The following is a 15,346-nucleotide window of genomic DNA, read 5'->3' as shown; positions in this document are numbered from 1 at the left end:
TTAACTTTTGCAGAGTTTAGTAAGAATTAAACTATTTGTTAAAAGATATTTTCTATGACTTTTAACATTAAATAAAATAAGGTTTATTTTTGTATTTGAAATATAATGCACATCAGGCAAGAATAGCACCAATTCTGCAGTTTGCTTTTTCAAAATGGTCTTTGTAATTTAAAGTTCACCCCTAGAGGGTGGTGTTGCATTGAAAATTTAAATATGATCTGAAGACCCATTTAAAGTTTTTGAAAAGTCCATAGATTTGTGTTAAAATCTTATATTACAGAGAATGATCAGTCGCTACTTAATAGAAGTTGAGTGTGTTTTAACTTACAAATGGTAGTATTTTATAAATAATAAAATCTAAGACATAGTTTAATGATATTTGCTTTTGTGAAAAATTCCACAAAATACTGTCCTTTTAAAAAAATCATCCTTGAGCAGCCCCAAGTTGTATAAATAATCACTATTTTATGATGTATTTAGGAATTCTTAAAAGAAAGTAACAACAAAGGGAGCTTATTAGATATTTGGTTTATGTTGCTGATTTTTTTTTTTAAATCAGCTACTCCCTGGTACTTACTGTACGTCATTGATATTTAAGGCATTTGAAGTTTGTTTTGTTTTGGTTTCTTCTTTAATTCAGCAGCTTAGTTGTTGACCTACCGTGTACAAAGCAGTCTTTATAATATGGTAGGGGACAGACACAGAAACTGTCTTATAGTCTGCTTTGTTTTAGAATGAAGTATAGAATAAACCTAAAATAATGCAGGATGAAGAGATTAATCCTAGCTAATGGTTCTTGGTGGGGGGTGGTAATTCAGCTAGGCCTTTAAGGAATTTGCATTCTAAACAGTGTTTAAAAGAAAAGAAAGTTTGGTTTCTTAAGTCTTCCTTTTTTATTACTCAATGCTAGGTTTTACCTTAAACCCTTTTCTTTCTTTCTTTCTTTTTTTTCTTTTTTGAGTCTCACTCTATCGCTTAGGCTGGAGTGCAATGGTACAATCTTGGCTCAATACAACCTCCGCCTCCCGGGTTCAAGCAGTTCTCCTGCCTCAGCCTCCCAAGTAGCTGGGATTATAGGCACCTGCCACCACACTTGGCTAATTTTTTTGTATTTAGTAGAGATGGGTTTTCAATATGTTAGTCAGGCTGGTCCCGAACTCCTGACCTCAGGTGATCCACCCGCCCTCCCAAAGTGCTGGGATTACAGGTGTGAGCCACCGCGCCTGGTCCCTTAAACCCTTTTCTATGCTTTCCTTCTTACAACCTTATCTTAGTAATTAAGTTAAGTAGATTACGAAGCAACAATGTGTTGACCAATGTAGTGTTTTACAAACACCACCATCATCATCATCATTGATACTGTTCTTAGTACACTGAGGAACGTGCTGGTAAATTGCGATGGACCTAGAGATCCTCTGAAACATGACAGTTTTGCACCTCCAGCTTATTGTTTAACTGATGCTTTAACTCAAGGAATAGTCAAACTTATTTTCTTGTTATTAGTAAGGTCTGTTTTGAATATTATTTACATCAGGTTAAAGTGTGTGTGTGTGTGTGTGTGTGTGTGTGTGTGTATGTGTGTGTTTTCTATGTGTAGCAAGAAGAGAAAAAAAGCACTTTAAAATGAAAGCATTAACTAAATATCCAGCTTACTTGAAACCCTGGGAGGAAGAGCACAGCGGAACCCAGTGGGGGAACCAGATAGCGCAGTAGGGTTACTCATATTTTCTAATGTGGTATTTGGAGATGTTATGTTAGACTTAACATTAAAACTTTCCCCTCTCTTCAAGTGCTCAAATGAAAGCATTTTATTTTAAATAAATGTCTGGGGAGTGATTTTGATCATTTGGCTTTTCTTTCCCCAGGCTGATATTAAATAGAAGAGTATTTGGCTTTTATTACGCAGCTCGCAGTTTTGGTGATCTATTCTAAAGTGCTAGTCAAACCTCTAGCAAAGTAAACAGATCAGCCTAGTAATTAGCCTGGGCTTTCTTCTATCGTCATATTGCCATTATTCCACAAAGATGCTGAGGCACAACCATAATTAACATTTATAAAGCACTTATTGGGCCAGGCGTGGTGGCTCATGCCAGTAATCCCAGCACTTTGGGAGGCCGAGGCGGGTGGATGGCTTGAGGCCAGGAGTTCAAGACCAGCCTGGGTAACACAGTGAGAACCTGTCTCTACAAAAAATGATTAAAAAAAAAAAATTAGCCAGACACGGTGGCATGCACCTGTGGTCCTGCTGAGTTGGGAGGATCACTTGAGCCTGGGAAGTCAAGGCAGCAGTGAGCTGTGATTGAGCCACTGCACTCTAGCCTGGGCAACGGAGGGAGACCCTGTTTCAAAAAAACCAAACCAAACCAAACCAAACCAAACCAAACCAAATAGAGCACTTGTGTGCTGTGGGGGAGTTTTACTCTAAGGACTGAGGCTTAGCTTTCCCTCCCTCTAGAAGCTTATGGTCTAGTTTGGGGGAATTGGTACTGACATATGACATAATTAGTAAGCAGTAGAAGATAAAAAGCACGTACACATGTCTATAAGCTCTGCAAGTGTAGAGCTGTCTCTGTCAATTTTGCTCTTTGAGACAGATACCCCATCTTAAACATCTTTGAATGTACCAAAGTTCTAAAGAAATGTTTGGATTCTTATTATTTTTAAGTTGTTAAACCCAAATCAAAAGGAGATATCATGAGATATGTAAGCTATAATAATATATACATATCCATTGCTTATGTCTCACCAGGGAATATTATTTCATTGTGTTGCTGCTTTTTAAAAATCAAGAACTTTCCTTATCCGCATCTTCATTATAGGAAGAATAAACTATTTGTAGGCTAGTTAGAAATTCAGGAAAATGGAAAAAATGCCCACCATTCAAAGATGGGCACTATTAACATTTTGGTATACTTTCCAGTCTTTTTAATGTATACTTTTTTCTATATATATATATGTATGTTTTCATAAATACATTAGCACAGTTGGTGAATGATGTGTGTATTAGTTTTATATCCGATTTTTATTCTTTTCAGTTAACAAATGTAGTACTGTCACACAGTATATAGCATAGCATTTCCTCATGTCATTATAGATTATTGAAGGTGTTGTAATGGCTGCATAATATTCTGTCATCGATAAGCCACGGTTTTCATGCATCCTCTTATTTGGACTTTAGGTTTTCCGGTTTTCATTTTACACATAGCTGTATGATAAGCATCTTTATGAAACTCTTCAAATCTTATTTTCTTAAGACAGAAGTCTAGAAGTAGAGTCCAATGCAAGGACAAAGGCATGGACATTTTTCATAAAACAGTCTAGTGTGTGCCAGGCTGCTTTATACACAGGCGTTATCTGTTTATACTGCATTAGCAGTGAGCAAAGATTCCAATGGCATCCTGTTTCACCAGCAAGAAATAAGATTGAAAAAGTCTTTTTGTTAAATTGGTAGCTGGAAAATCACTTAATTTCTTAAAATTTATATTTCTTTGATTATTAGTAAGGTTGAATAGTTTTTCAAAAATGTGTTGGCCATTTGTTTCTCATGCTCTTAAAAAATGTTATTCAGATCAAGTGGTTTTTCAATTTTTTCCTTTGTTCTTTCTATTTTTAAATGTTCTTTGAATACCAAGAACATTTATCCTTCACTGTAATATATGATACAAATATATTCTTCAGTTTTGTATTTTGCCTTTACTTGGTTTTTTTAGATGTATAAAAGCATAAAATCTGTATTCTCAATCAAATTCTACATTTTCCTTGGTGGCTTCTGTCTTTGATTAAAAATTTTATTTCTGGCTTAGCAAATGTTTTCCTATTCCAAATCAGATAGTCTGAACATATCCTTATAGTTTTGTAAGTTTTTGCAGCAAAAACCTTACTTTAAAAGCATCTAAATAATCTTTAAAACATTTGGGATTTATTTTGATGTACAGTATAAGGCAAAGTGCTATTTGGATTCTTTTCTCAATAATGTTTGTTTTGTAATCCACTTCTTCCCCATTGGCCTGGATTTCTGATTCCTATATACACAGTATCTGTCTGGTCCTACCTAGTCTCTACCCAGTAACACTCCAAAATATGTTCTTTGCTTTATGTTTTAAATATTTGATAGATCAAACTTATTCATTCGTAAAAAAAGAACTAGCTTTTCCCATCTCATTTGTGTGTGTGGATAAAATTTAGACTCATCTTTCCAATTCCCTACAAAACTATCCTGTGGGTACTTTAATTATGAATATATTATCCTATGAATGAATCTGAGAAGGATTGATATTTTCTAGTATTTGTTTTTTTGTTTTTTTTTTTTTATGGATGAGCTGATTGTACCCTGAAGTACAATCAGAATCTACATGGTGTTTCTTAAAGGCAAGGACCTGTGGTCTCCAAGAGATGTTGACAGCCACCTAATGACATCGAGTAAGATAATCCAGAGTGTGCTGGAAGTAGGGATGGGGAAATGAAGAATCTGCCGTTCAGATGTTTACTGATTTTATTCAGCTGGTATTTATTGATGGCCTACCATGCGCCAGGCTTCTGCCAGACTGACCTCGAAAAGGTGAGGAAGGCATAGTCCTTGCTCCGAAGATCTAGGCTAGGAAAGAAGCACATATTAAGGTATGGGTTGAGCATCCTAATCCAAAAATCTGAAATGAAAAATGCTCCAAAATCTGAACAGTTTTGAGTGCTGACACAACATTCAAGTGAAAATGCTCATATTGGAGCATTTCAGATTTCAGACTTTAAAATTAGAGATGCTCAACTGGTAAGTATAATGCAAATATGCCAAAATCCAAGAAGGTCCGAAATCCAAAACACTTCTGGTCCAAGTATTTTGGATAAGGACTATTTACCCTGTAAAAGGATAGCTTGGCGTAGGGTGTGAGGAGATGGTAGGATGGGATCGTAGGGAGATTTCACAGGACAAGAGGGGCTTTCTGACAAGTCTCAAGGAAGAGTGGATGTTTGCTGAGTAGACAGGTTGGGAAAGAAGAGACGTCCTGCACACCGAGAAGCGTACTGATGTGATTTGTGGAATAACTCACTGCAGGTCATCCAGTGTGCTTGAAACTAAGGTGAAAGTTGTCAGGAGCTGGGATGGAAAGGCCTAGAGCCGGTCCAGGAGGCGCTCCCAGCCTGCAGAGGCTGGCTGTTGTAGCTGGCCCCTCTGGAGCACAAGCTTCTCTGTGAAACCAGGTTTGTTTCATTTTTCCCCAAGACTTTGTTGCAGACTGATAGTTTATAAAATGTAATGCAGCCCTATAACTAGAAATATGAAAACTACAGCCCTCAAATTTCTTTAATATTAAGATTTGAGAGACATAAAATTAGTCTATCGAATTGCTATAAAAGTTTTAAATGTTCATTCTCAGTTTATGTATCTAGCTTTTGGGGACTAGGAACACCTGGTGCTCGAACCCCTCTGGATCACACTTGGGTAGCACCGTGCTAGCCTCCCGGATCAGCGGGAAAGACGTGGTGGCTGTGGCTGGGAATGTTACAATAGTCAAGGTAGACCTGTGAGACGGTGTCCACGAAAATGGTTGCCACCCGGAGGCTGAGAACTGCTGTTCTAAGTGATGCTGAGTCACTTAAGGGACGTTACCAAATATTTTATTCATTTTCTACAATGGTATTGTTTGAATCATTTGCTTAAATTACTATTAAAAAAATTCTTCATGTCAAAATAAGTGAATAAAATGAAATATCTTAAGGCAGGGGTTTTTTTTTTTTCCCTCCCTAGATGAAAGCAATGGTTCTCAACCTTGACTGCATATTGGAATCACCTGGGACTTTAGACGCTACTGCTGCTGGTTCCCACCTCAGACGAGTTTGGGATGCAACCTCAGCAGCAAGATTTTTAAAAGCTCCCCCCTGGTTCTAATGTGCAGCCACCTCTCTCCCATGTGGGATAATGATGGATAAAGTTTTCTGATTGAGAATTTATGTAAAAACGTAGCACAGTAAGAGTACTCCAAAACTATCAGTTAAATTTAAATCTGATACCTGATAGTTTGTTTTCAGTGCAATGATCTCGTGTATACTGGATGTTACGAGTTTTGAGTTTTCTTCAACCCTCCCCACCAAATACCATTAAGTTTTTAAATTACAATTGATAGGATACATCTTTCACTATAGCTTATTACATGTAATATAGTGTCAATAAATATTCTTATAAATGAAAGCTTGTGAAATCTTGATTCCCCTATTACTTACTTCCCCTGATGTCACCCCAGTGATTACTGTTGCAGCAATGACGGCAACAGTATTTAGTATTTAGATGTCATATAGTTTTTTTGTTTTGTTTTGTTTTTTGAGACGGAGTCTTGTTCTGTCACCCAGGCTGGAGTGCAGTGGCACAATCTTGGCTGACTGCAGCCTCTGCCTCCCGCGTTCAAACAATTCTCCTGCCTCAGCCTCCCGAGTAGCTGGGATTACAGACACATGCCACTATGCCTGGCTAATTTTTGTATTTTTAGTAGAGACAGGGTTTCACCATGTTGGCCAGACTGTTCTCAAACTCCTGACAAGTGATCCGCCCGTCTCAGCCTCGCAGAGTGCTGGGATTACAGGCATGAGCCACCGCATCCGGACTCCCAAGTAAGATTTCATTAGAACACCTTGCCATGAGTGTGCCTAATAAACCCAATGCAACTATTGCTGGATTTTTAACATACAACTCCTTCAAATTATTTATTCAAATATTATTTTGGAATATTAAAAATATATTTTTAGAATAGTAATTCAAATGTTTAGGTTTTTTTTTTTCTGTTTTGTTAACACGTTCTTGATGTGCTGAAAACTGAACATTCAGTGGTTCACTCGTTCAGTAAACAGTTTTTGGGCACCTGAACTTGGTTGTGCTAGGCACTGGGTAATCAAAGTTTAAGCCCCAAGTTCTTCCAATAGCAAATAGTACAGCTGCATGCCACTAGCTTCTTACACACAGGTGGGTGTCATACATACCAAATGAAAATAATTTTACCCTTTCCCTCTATGATTTCAAGTACACTTTCAATTTTTGATATTATAGCCTTATTTGCTTAAACACTCTTCCATCTCTTCTCCTCTCCTTGTCTCCTTTTTTTCTTTTCTTTTCTTTTTTTTTTTTTTTGAGACAAAGTCTCACTCTGTTGCCCAGGCTGGAGTGCAGTGTCATGATCTTGGCTCACTGCATCCTCCTCCTCTCAGGTTCAAGCAATTCTCCCACCTCAGCCTCCTGAGTAGCTGGGACTACAGGCATGCGCTACCACACCAGGCTAATTTATGTATTTTTAGTAGAGACGGGGTTTCACCATGCTGGCCAGGCTGGTCTTGAACTCTTGACCTCAAGTGATCCGCCTGCTTCGACTAGGATTACAGGTGTGAGCCACTACACCCGGCCCCCTTGTTTTTTTAAATAAAATTATAACATTAGGTGGGAAAAAACACTTTAAAAGTAGTTCTGTCAACTATTTTGGGGGCTGTGGGCCAGTCATTGAATCCATCTGAACCTCAGTTTCCTCTGCTGTGAAAGGGTGATACCCTCCTTGCCCTGTCCATCTCAGTTGTTATGAGGATTATGGAAGAAGTTATATGTAACATTAACATCAGAAATTTAAATATCCAGTTAAAGTGTAAATGGATATTATAAAACAATCTTTAAAAGAAACAAAGACACTATATATATATAAATATGTTTTTATATATATAAAATATGTTTATATATATAAAAAATATGTTTATATATATAAAATATGTTTTATATATATATATAAAATATGTTTATATATATATATATAATATGTTTATATATATATGGCTTATGCATCACTAGCACTTTGGGTTTCCGAAGCCCCAACATGAAGTTTCACGAAAGTTGCATTCCATGGGAGTTTGCTTCCATGATGGATTTTTTACTTTGTACTTAGCTCCTGAAAAAGAAACTTCCTAGGTTTTCTTTTTTCCTCCTACGGTTTTGCAGCGGCTTGGCTGCTTCCTGTCAAGAGCCACTCTGCCAAGGCCCCGTCTCTAGAGTCTCTCCCCCTCCCCTTTCTCTTTCTTTCCAACACTTGCTACATTGAGAGGCTGATCCTGTGCAGAAGCCCTCCCTGCCTCGGCAGCGCGGCGCAGTGAGCATGCTCGGCCTCCTGCGGGAAGAGGAAGCGGCGGCATAGGAGTCATGCCAAGCATAGCCCGCATGTCAGCGCTGCCGGCTTGCAGCGGGCTGTGAGAGGGGCCGGCGCCGCTTTGTCCTAGGAAACGGGCTGCGCGTTTCTCTTTCACTCTTTTCCATTTCCAGGAAGGACTTGTAAGGACTTCTGAAACGCTGTTTTCATACTCGATCGGGGATACAGTACATACACCGTCTACCAGTAAGCCCTTGAAGGGTTTCGTGTGAGCTCGATTTTTTTGTGCCTGATTTTTTTTTTTTTTTAACTTTTGTATACTTTGTTTTGATAGTCTGAGGCTGGGCCTCTGCCTTTGTGAAGTTGAAGAGCCAGGAGCTACTCAGCAACAAGTGATTTTTGAAACTTAACTCTTTTGGGGCAAAAGCAAAGAGCTGGTTTTCTTTGCTAGCCCAATAAATGCTATTTATGAAGATGGACCTGTTGAACTATCAGTACTTGGACAAGATGAACAACAATATCGGCATTCTGTGCTACGAAGGTAGATGTCCCGTTGTAGAATTACTGCCCGTTGCTCGTCCCGGCCACTCCTCCTCAGTGTGCTGGGTGCCTGCCTTCTAAGCGCCTGCTGTCCTCCTCCGGGGTGTAGGGCACTTGAAAGGCCGGCGTTTCTTAGGTTCGGTTCGGCACCGAGTGTGTTCGGATCTCAGGCTGCGGGGGGCGGTGGAGGGGGCTGGACGGGGAGGCAGTGAAGTAGAAACCCTTCAAAGTTTGCTCGTTGCTTGCAACGTACTCGCGCCTTACATTTTTAACTCTTTAAAATGTATGTATTTTTGATTTCCGTTAATATTGTCTTTAGGGGAAGGACTTGTAGGACGCCGGTAAAAGTTGAGCCTCTTTGGGGGAGGGGCTGGTAAGGATTGCACCGTCTACTGTACCCTGCTGTGGGCCACGGCGCCCTGCAGCTCACGGAGGGGGAGCCAAAGTTACAGCGAGTTTTTGTGCTCGCGAGTGAGTGTCCCAAACAGCGGAGAATGTCCCTCTCCCGCGTGGGGCTGGAAGGGCACCGTGTCAGCGAGCACAGGCCGGCTCTTTGTCTCGCTGGCGCTTCCTGTGCAGCCCGGGGAGCGCTGACACTGGGGGGTGTTCCTCGCGCTCTGCTCCCTGTGGGAGCGATTACACAACACCCCGACCCCCAGCCTGCCCTGAAAAAGAGAGAGCCGCGCCGAACTCTTATTTATTACCTCCTACTGCCCGCGAGGTGCTTCCCCCACTGTCTTGTATTTCCAACTGTCTCTGGTAGCAGTAAGAGAAAAATCTATTTCTTAAGCTCTTGGAACATCCTCTACGTGCGATTTGAAAAAGTGGCAATGGCCTGGGTCTGCCGCCGAGAGGCATCTCCGGGGGAGTTCGGCCTGGCAGGAAGAGTGTTTTTTGTTGTAACCACACACACATCCGGGACTCTTCTCTTTCTCATTCAGCAGGAGCAGTTTCCATTTTTTCTCCAATAATACACGGGACATTTCTCTTGAAAAAGAAAACAGTTACAAAAACTTGGGAGGGTGATTCACTTGCATTTTTTTAATCTAAAAACTTCAGGCCTGTTTCCTAATCAGTTGAAAACTTACCCTTTCAAGAGTATTTTTCCCCTTCAAGGAAAAAAAACAACAACAACCCTCATTCACGTTGTTTTTTAAAACTCTATGGATGAGGATCTCATATTTAACGTTTTTTAAAAAGAGTATTTGTTTTTCTTTACTCCTACTAGTTCTTGCTATGAGAATTTTCGTGAATTTCTTTCTTTGCATCTGATGTGTTAAGTAACATCTTGCTTCTGAACTCACTTTAAAAAGGCAGCCGACTTTAGAAAGCCGTAAGCAGCCATTGCTGGGCTTGTTTCCCGTGACATTCACACATTGCAGTCAGGGTTTTGTTTTTGTTGTTTTTTTTTTTAACCATCCCCGCTTCCCCCAACAAGAAAGAAAAACTTTTGAGGCAATTTCTGTTGTATTGTCTTTGCCAACAAGTAATACGATATTTTAAAAACAAAACATAATGGCCTAAGAGAGAAATATAAGATTGTTAGGAAATTGATACCAGATTAATTTTTCCTGTCTCCGATTGGTGAGGACCAACTTATGGACAGCGAGCCCAGGTCGAGTTGTTGTGTAGCATGCAACACACAGGAAACTAGAGTGCTCTGCTCTGCTCTTCTCTCTCGGTATTTGGGAGGAAGAAACTTTGATTTTGAAGATTGAGTAGCTATATGGGATAATGGGCTAAAGTCTGTTTGGTTTAAACATCTGCTCCTATTTTCCTTATTAGGAGAGTTAACATTATTTTAACACCGAGTAAATACAGAGGAAATGAAGGAAAGCACAGCAAAATTTGAGTGGTGTTTATAGTGAATTGTTGATGTCCTAGTGGTTTTCTCAGTGTAAACACTGCACACATCTGGTCTGAACTCCAGAGGGTGTTTTGAAGATGGGCATAAATCATACACGGGATTTTTTTGTAGGAAAAGTTGGAAAGGTTATGGTTCTTTAAAATCCAACAGTTGGACTTGGAGAATATTCGTTTTAAACATATCAGCTCCCCAGCATTCCAGGGAAGTTGTTTGGAAAATGGAATGTACTGTTGGTAGGCAACATTTGATTTCATTTAGGGCACAGTCAAGTTTCATGCCCCTTAAGAATAAGGGACAAATTAATTTTATGACATTTTAGTTTTAAAAATTAAGATGTGGATGGTTAATTATTCTTACCAGCTAAATTATACCATATTCCTTAGTTGTAAGAGACATAGCTCTACTCTAAAATAAACCATGTGTCTGGTCTTTTTTTTTTTTTTTTTTTTTTGGTGATGAAGTCTTGCTCTTGTCCCCCAGGCTGGAGTGCAATGGCGCGATCTCGGCTCACTGCAACCTCTGCCTCCCGAGTTCAAGCCATTCTCCTGCCTCAGCCTCCTGAGTAGCTGGGATTACAGGTGCCCGCCACCACGCCCGGCCCATTTTTGTATTTTTAATAGAGATGGGTTTCACCATGTTGGGCAGGCTGGTTTCAAACTCCTGACCTCAGGTGATCCACCCACTTCAGCCTCCCAAAGTGCTGGGATTACAGGCGTGAGCCACCGCACTCAGCCTGTACTGTCTTTCTTAAACCCGTCTTGTGACTTAATACGCAAATCGATCTTTTTAGCCGTTTACCTTGTAGCATACAAGGTCTTCCTTCCTGACTGACTCTATATTGCTTAGATGTGGACTCCCTCCTTGGTAACTGCTTCCTGGCTCCTGTCCTCCACCATAGTTGTCTGCAAGAATAATTGAAAAGAATAAAGGGAAAAAGTTAACCACAATTAGCAGGTTTGGGGTGGGAGAAGGAGAAGTTAGGGAGAGGGCCGGAAGAATCGAAGTCTGGCTGACTTCTGGAAGCTAACTAATTCCCTTCACTAATGATGAGCAGATTAGTAGAGCTGGGCTTGTGCTAATGTGTTCAGAACCTCATGGCTTATTACTACCATACTCAGCAATTAACCACTGCGTCGATCATCACCCCACTGAATGCTCAGATGATACCCACTTGAAGCCCAGTTTTGCCTCTGTCTCCATGCAGAGGTCATAGGCCAACCCCAGCCCTCATTTTTTCCCTCCTCTGAACACCTGAGAATACCTTACTAGACTGGCGAAGGCCTCGTGAAGGCAGAGCATTCTGTCTTGGTGACCGCTGCATCCCTGAATCCTAGCACAGGGTCTGAGTGGGCTTTCAGGAAGTGGTTTAGAATGAAGGCTGACTCAAAAAAAAATCAGTGCAAGCTCTCAATGGCAGCTGTAGTTGCTACTGTATAATTTAATACTGGATTATATACTGCCTTGTATTCTCTAATTATCTAATTATTGCAGAGCTATCCAGGGCCTCAGACATCATCTAATACCTTTGCCTTGTTTTCACCAAGGAAAGTGAGGCTCAGAGAGGTAAACTCTGTTTTTCAGAGAGTTGATTTAGTTTATTTAGAAAGTTTGTGGCAGGATTGAATTGAGTTTTGACTCTTCTATGAATCTTCTATGCCATGCTGCCTCTCCAGAATTATTTCATGTCTTTTTTTTTTTTTTTTTTTGAGACGGAGTCTTGCTCTGTCACCCAGACTGGAGTGCAGTGGCGCCATCTCCACTCACTGCAACCTCTGCCTCCCGGGTTCAAGTGATTTTCCTGCCTCAGCCTCCCTAGTAGCTGGGATTACAGGTGCCCTGCACCATGACCAGCTAATTTTTGTATTTTTGGTAGAGGTAGGGTTTCACCATGTTGGCCAGGCTGGTCTCAAACTCCTGATCTCAGGTAATCCGCCCGCCTTGGCCTTCCAAAGTGCTGGGATTACAGGCGTGAGCCACCGCACCGGGCTTATTTCATGTCTTATCTCCTCATTAGTTCCGTGATGTTAGGGTCATGCCCCGTCCTGGGTGCCCTCACGGCCTAGCACGGGGATAACACCCTGGATTACAGCGCACAGTCGAGCCTCTCCCACTTCTCCTTGCTCTGAAGCCAGTTGCTGGTCCAAATTCCGAGGCTGTTGTGATGTTGGGGAAAGGGTAGGTGAGACACCTCTGAGTGACCGGCCTCGCTGGAAGGTGCTCTTCGTGCTGCTCTGGCACTGGGCTTGCTTTCCTTTTGTCTGCCTGTGCAGAGGAGGAGGCCTGCGTGGATGCCAGCTCCAGAGCCAGTCCCCAGGGAGCAGGGACAGGGACAGGTTAGACCACGGGCTTTCCTCAAGATGGCTGTCGCTGCACTGACATCATCCCTGGGGCTGAGACCTGGGTCTGCCAAACGTGCCCTGGCTGGCTGGGGCTTTACGCTGCTGGTAGCGATACTTTAATTATGGGTTTAGAGCCATTAGTGTGTAATTTGGTGGAAGAATTCTCTCCTTTTAATTTAATAGCGTGATTTATATTGGGAGAAAGTAGGAATACATTGCATAGTGTGATCCTCTCAAAGCTTAAGAGCGAATTATTCCGACTTCAAGTTTTAGAACGGTTCATTGTTTTAGGCACAGTTATCCCTTGTTTCATCACTGGCAACTTTTAAATTAATTTTCTGGAATGGAAGGAAAGACGCACACTGGAGAGTTGCTGAGTTCAGTGAGACCCTGTGATCTTTTGTTTTCCACCAGTCTAACCACCAGCGGTTGAGTGGAGTCCTGGCTTCATTGTTCTTTGTCTAATGAGCTCAGAAGCATCAGGAAACTTAGGAGGCTTGGGTAGGTGAAAAGGCCACAGCACAGGGCCATTTCGTACCCTCTCCTGGTCCCCAGCCCTGCATATCAAGTGACGAGCTCTTGATCTGGGATGTATTCCGAGGTAGAACATCTGTAACTGTTTTGCTGTGGAAAGTCATTTTACTTTAGCTTTTTACTTGCAGTAAAGGATAGGGAGTGGGGGCCAGTGGCGGTTAGGGAGGAAGAGGGAGACAGAGAGAGAGAGAAAGAAACTAGGAGGAGCTTGGTTAGTAAAACATGCCCAGGTGAGCCCAGGAGCTCTGCGAGAGAGCTGGCCTGGCTGGTGTCTTTCGCCTAATTACAGTTTGGGAAGGAAGGTGTGATTATACCCTCCTTCCTTCCAGCTCCCACCCTTGTTTCTCAGCCCGCTTCTCGAAAGATTATTGTACTTGGCTGTTTATCTCTTGGAGCCTACACTTGGCTCCTTCTGGAGGCCAGGTTTGTCGTCCTCCCTCCTTCGTCCCTTCCCTATTGTCTGCGTGGCCTTGTATTCCTAGGGTGCCTGGATGTGTTGCTGTGAAGATTTTTTAAAACATGCGGTAAAGATAGAAAGCAATCCTCCTTGGCATGTGAGGAGATTCCAAACTTCTCAATATAGTTTAGTTCTCCCTGACTGTGAGGATGTTGCAGAAAACTGGAATTTTTCAGGAAGAAATTAGATCCAGATTTAGCACTTATGCGTGTACACAAATATATAAAAACAGTCGGACCAGGGAATGTTTCTGGCGATCTTTGTCATCTCAAAGTATCTGACGTTTATTCAGTGGCGGTTTCTATTTAGTGGTATTTATTATTGCACATTGAAGCTCATGGCAACTGTTTTTTAAGACTTGCTCTGCATTGTAGTCCAAAACAGTTTTCTCTCCGTCTTTTATTTTTTAATGAACTCGTGTCATTTCCCACCCCCCAACTCCACAACAAAATCCTAACCGTGGTTGCTTATTTTTAAAAGCAGGACCTGAAAATGATTTTGCTTTCTTCATTTGCTCTCTTTTCCTTTCTGAATGTTACATGTTCTGTAAGTTCGAAGGAATTATTTTTGTCACTTTGCTTTGCTGTCTTGCCTTTTCTGCATTGTTGTTTACTTCTGTTGATTGTTTTAATTTCAAGGTATTATGTATAGAATGTTTTAATCCTATCAATGTGAATCATGACTAGTTGAAAGAATGTTTATTTACTCTAAATAAAATAGAAAATCTATTCTTAAAAGTCCTCTTTAATGTGTTGCTATGCATAGGATCGTTCCAAACTCTTAATATTTCACTCTTTTGTTTGCAAAGAAGTCTGTAAACATGACAAACTGAAATATATCTAGTAAGTGATTAGAGAAAACTTAGCACTAGTACCATTTTGTTATCCCAAATCGATTCTGTTATTAAACATTTATGGAATGCCTATACTCTACTAAGGAATGTGTTAGGGATCGATCTCTCAGCATGTTTTATAATGAAATATACATACAGAAAAGTGTATACAAATGTGTATTTTATGGTTAGAGAAATGAACAACCCGGTGACTATGGCCAGGTCAAGAAATAGTAAATTGCCCCTTCCAGGTATTATCTTTTGATCAGATCCCTCCCAGCCCCAAGAGATCACCACAATTGTAACTTGCTTTTCTTTATACCTTTACTACCATGTGTCTGATTCTAAACAAATTCTAGCTTTTTTTTTTTTTTTTTACTCTGTATAGTGAGATGCCTGTATGCCTTCTTTTGTATCTTTTTTGTGAGATCTTTTAAAGTAGTGCACACATCCTGAGAGGTTGTTTTCTCCATGTGAAGCCAGCATCTCTTCGAGTGTGAGAACTCTTGGCTGTGGGATGTACAGACATTATATACAGATAATATATGTCCCAGCCTCCCTTCTCATTCATCTGTAGCTCCACTGTTTATTAAACAGAGTTGGTGATACTTTGGGAAGAACTTTTTTTTCAGTTAGTATTTTGTTCACATTCTTCATCACCTGTTGAAG

General features: G+C 40.8%; 1 protein-coding gene across 4 annotated transcripts in view; it reads left to right on the top strand.

Annotated features, from left to right (window-relative positions):
• VGLL4 (vestigial like family member 4) overlaps nt 1-15,346 on the top strand; it is a 166,187-nt gene that overhangs the window by 69,515 nt on the left and 81,326 nt on the right. The window contains exon 1 of one of the 4 annotated variants that reach the window (XM_004033622.5): nt 8,067-8,649. The exons of the other annotated variants lie outside the window; for them this stretch is intronic. Coding sequence (XP_004033670.1) covers nt 8,568-8,649 — 82 coding nt within the window. The 5' untranslated portion in view covers nt 8,067-8,567. Of the gene's footprint in view, nt 1-8,066; nt 8,650-15,346 lie in introns of those variants that run through there. 4 annotated transcript variants of the gene reach the window in all.

Source organism: Gorilla gorilla, chromosome 2, assembly GCF_029281585.2.
Source record: "Gorilla gorilla gorilla isolate KB3781 chromosome 2, NHGRI_mGorGor1-v2.1_pri, whole genome shotgun sequence".
Taxonomy (NCBI): Eukaryota; Metazoa; Chordata; class Mammalia; order Primates; family Hominidae; genus Gorilla; species Gorilla gorilla.
The sequence above is the reverse complement of the archived record's forward strand: the minus strand, read 5'-3'. Positions and strand labels throughout refer to the sequence as shown.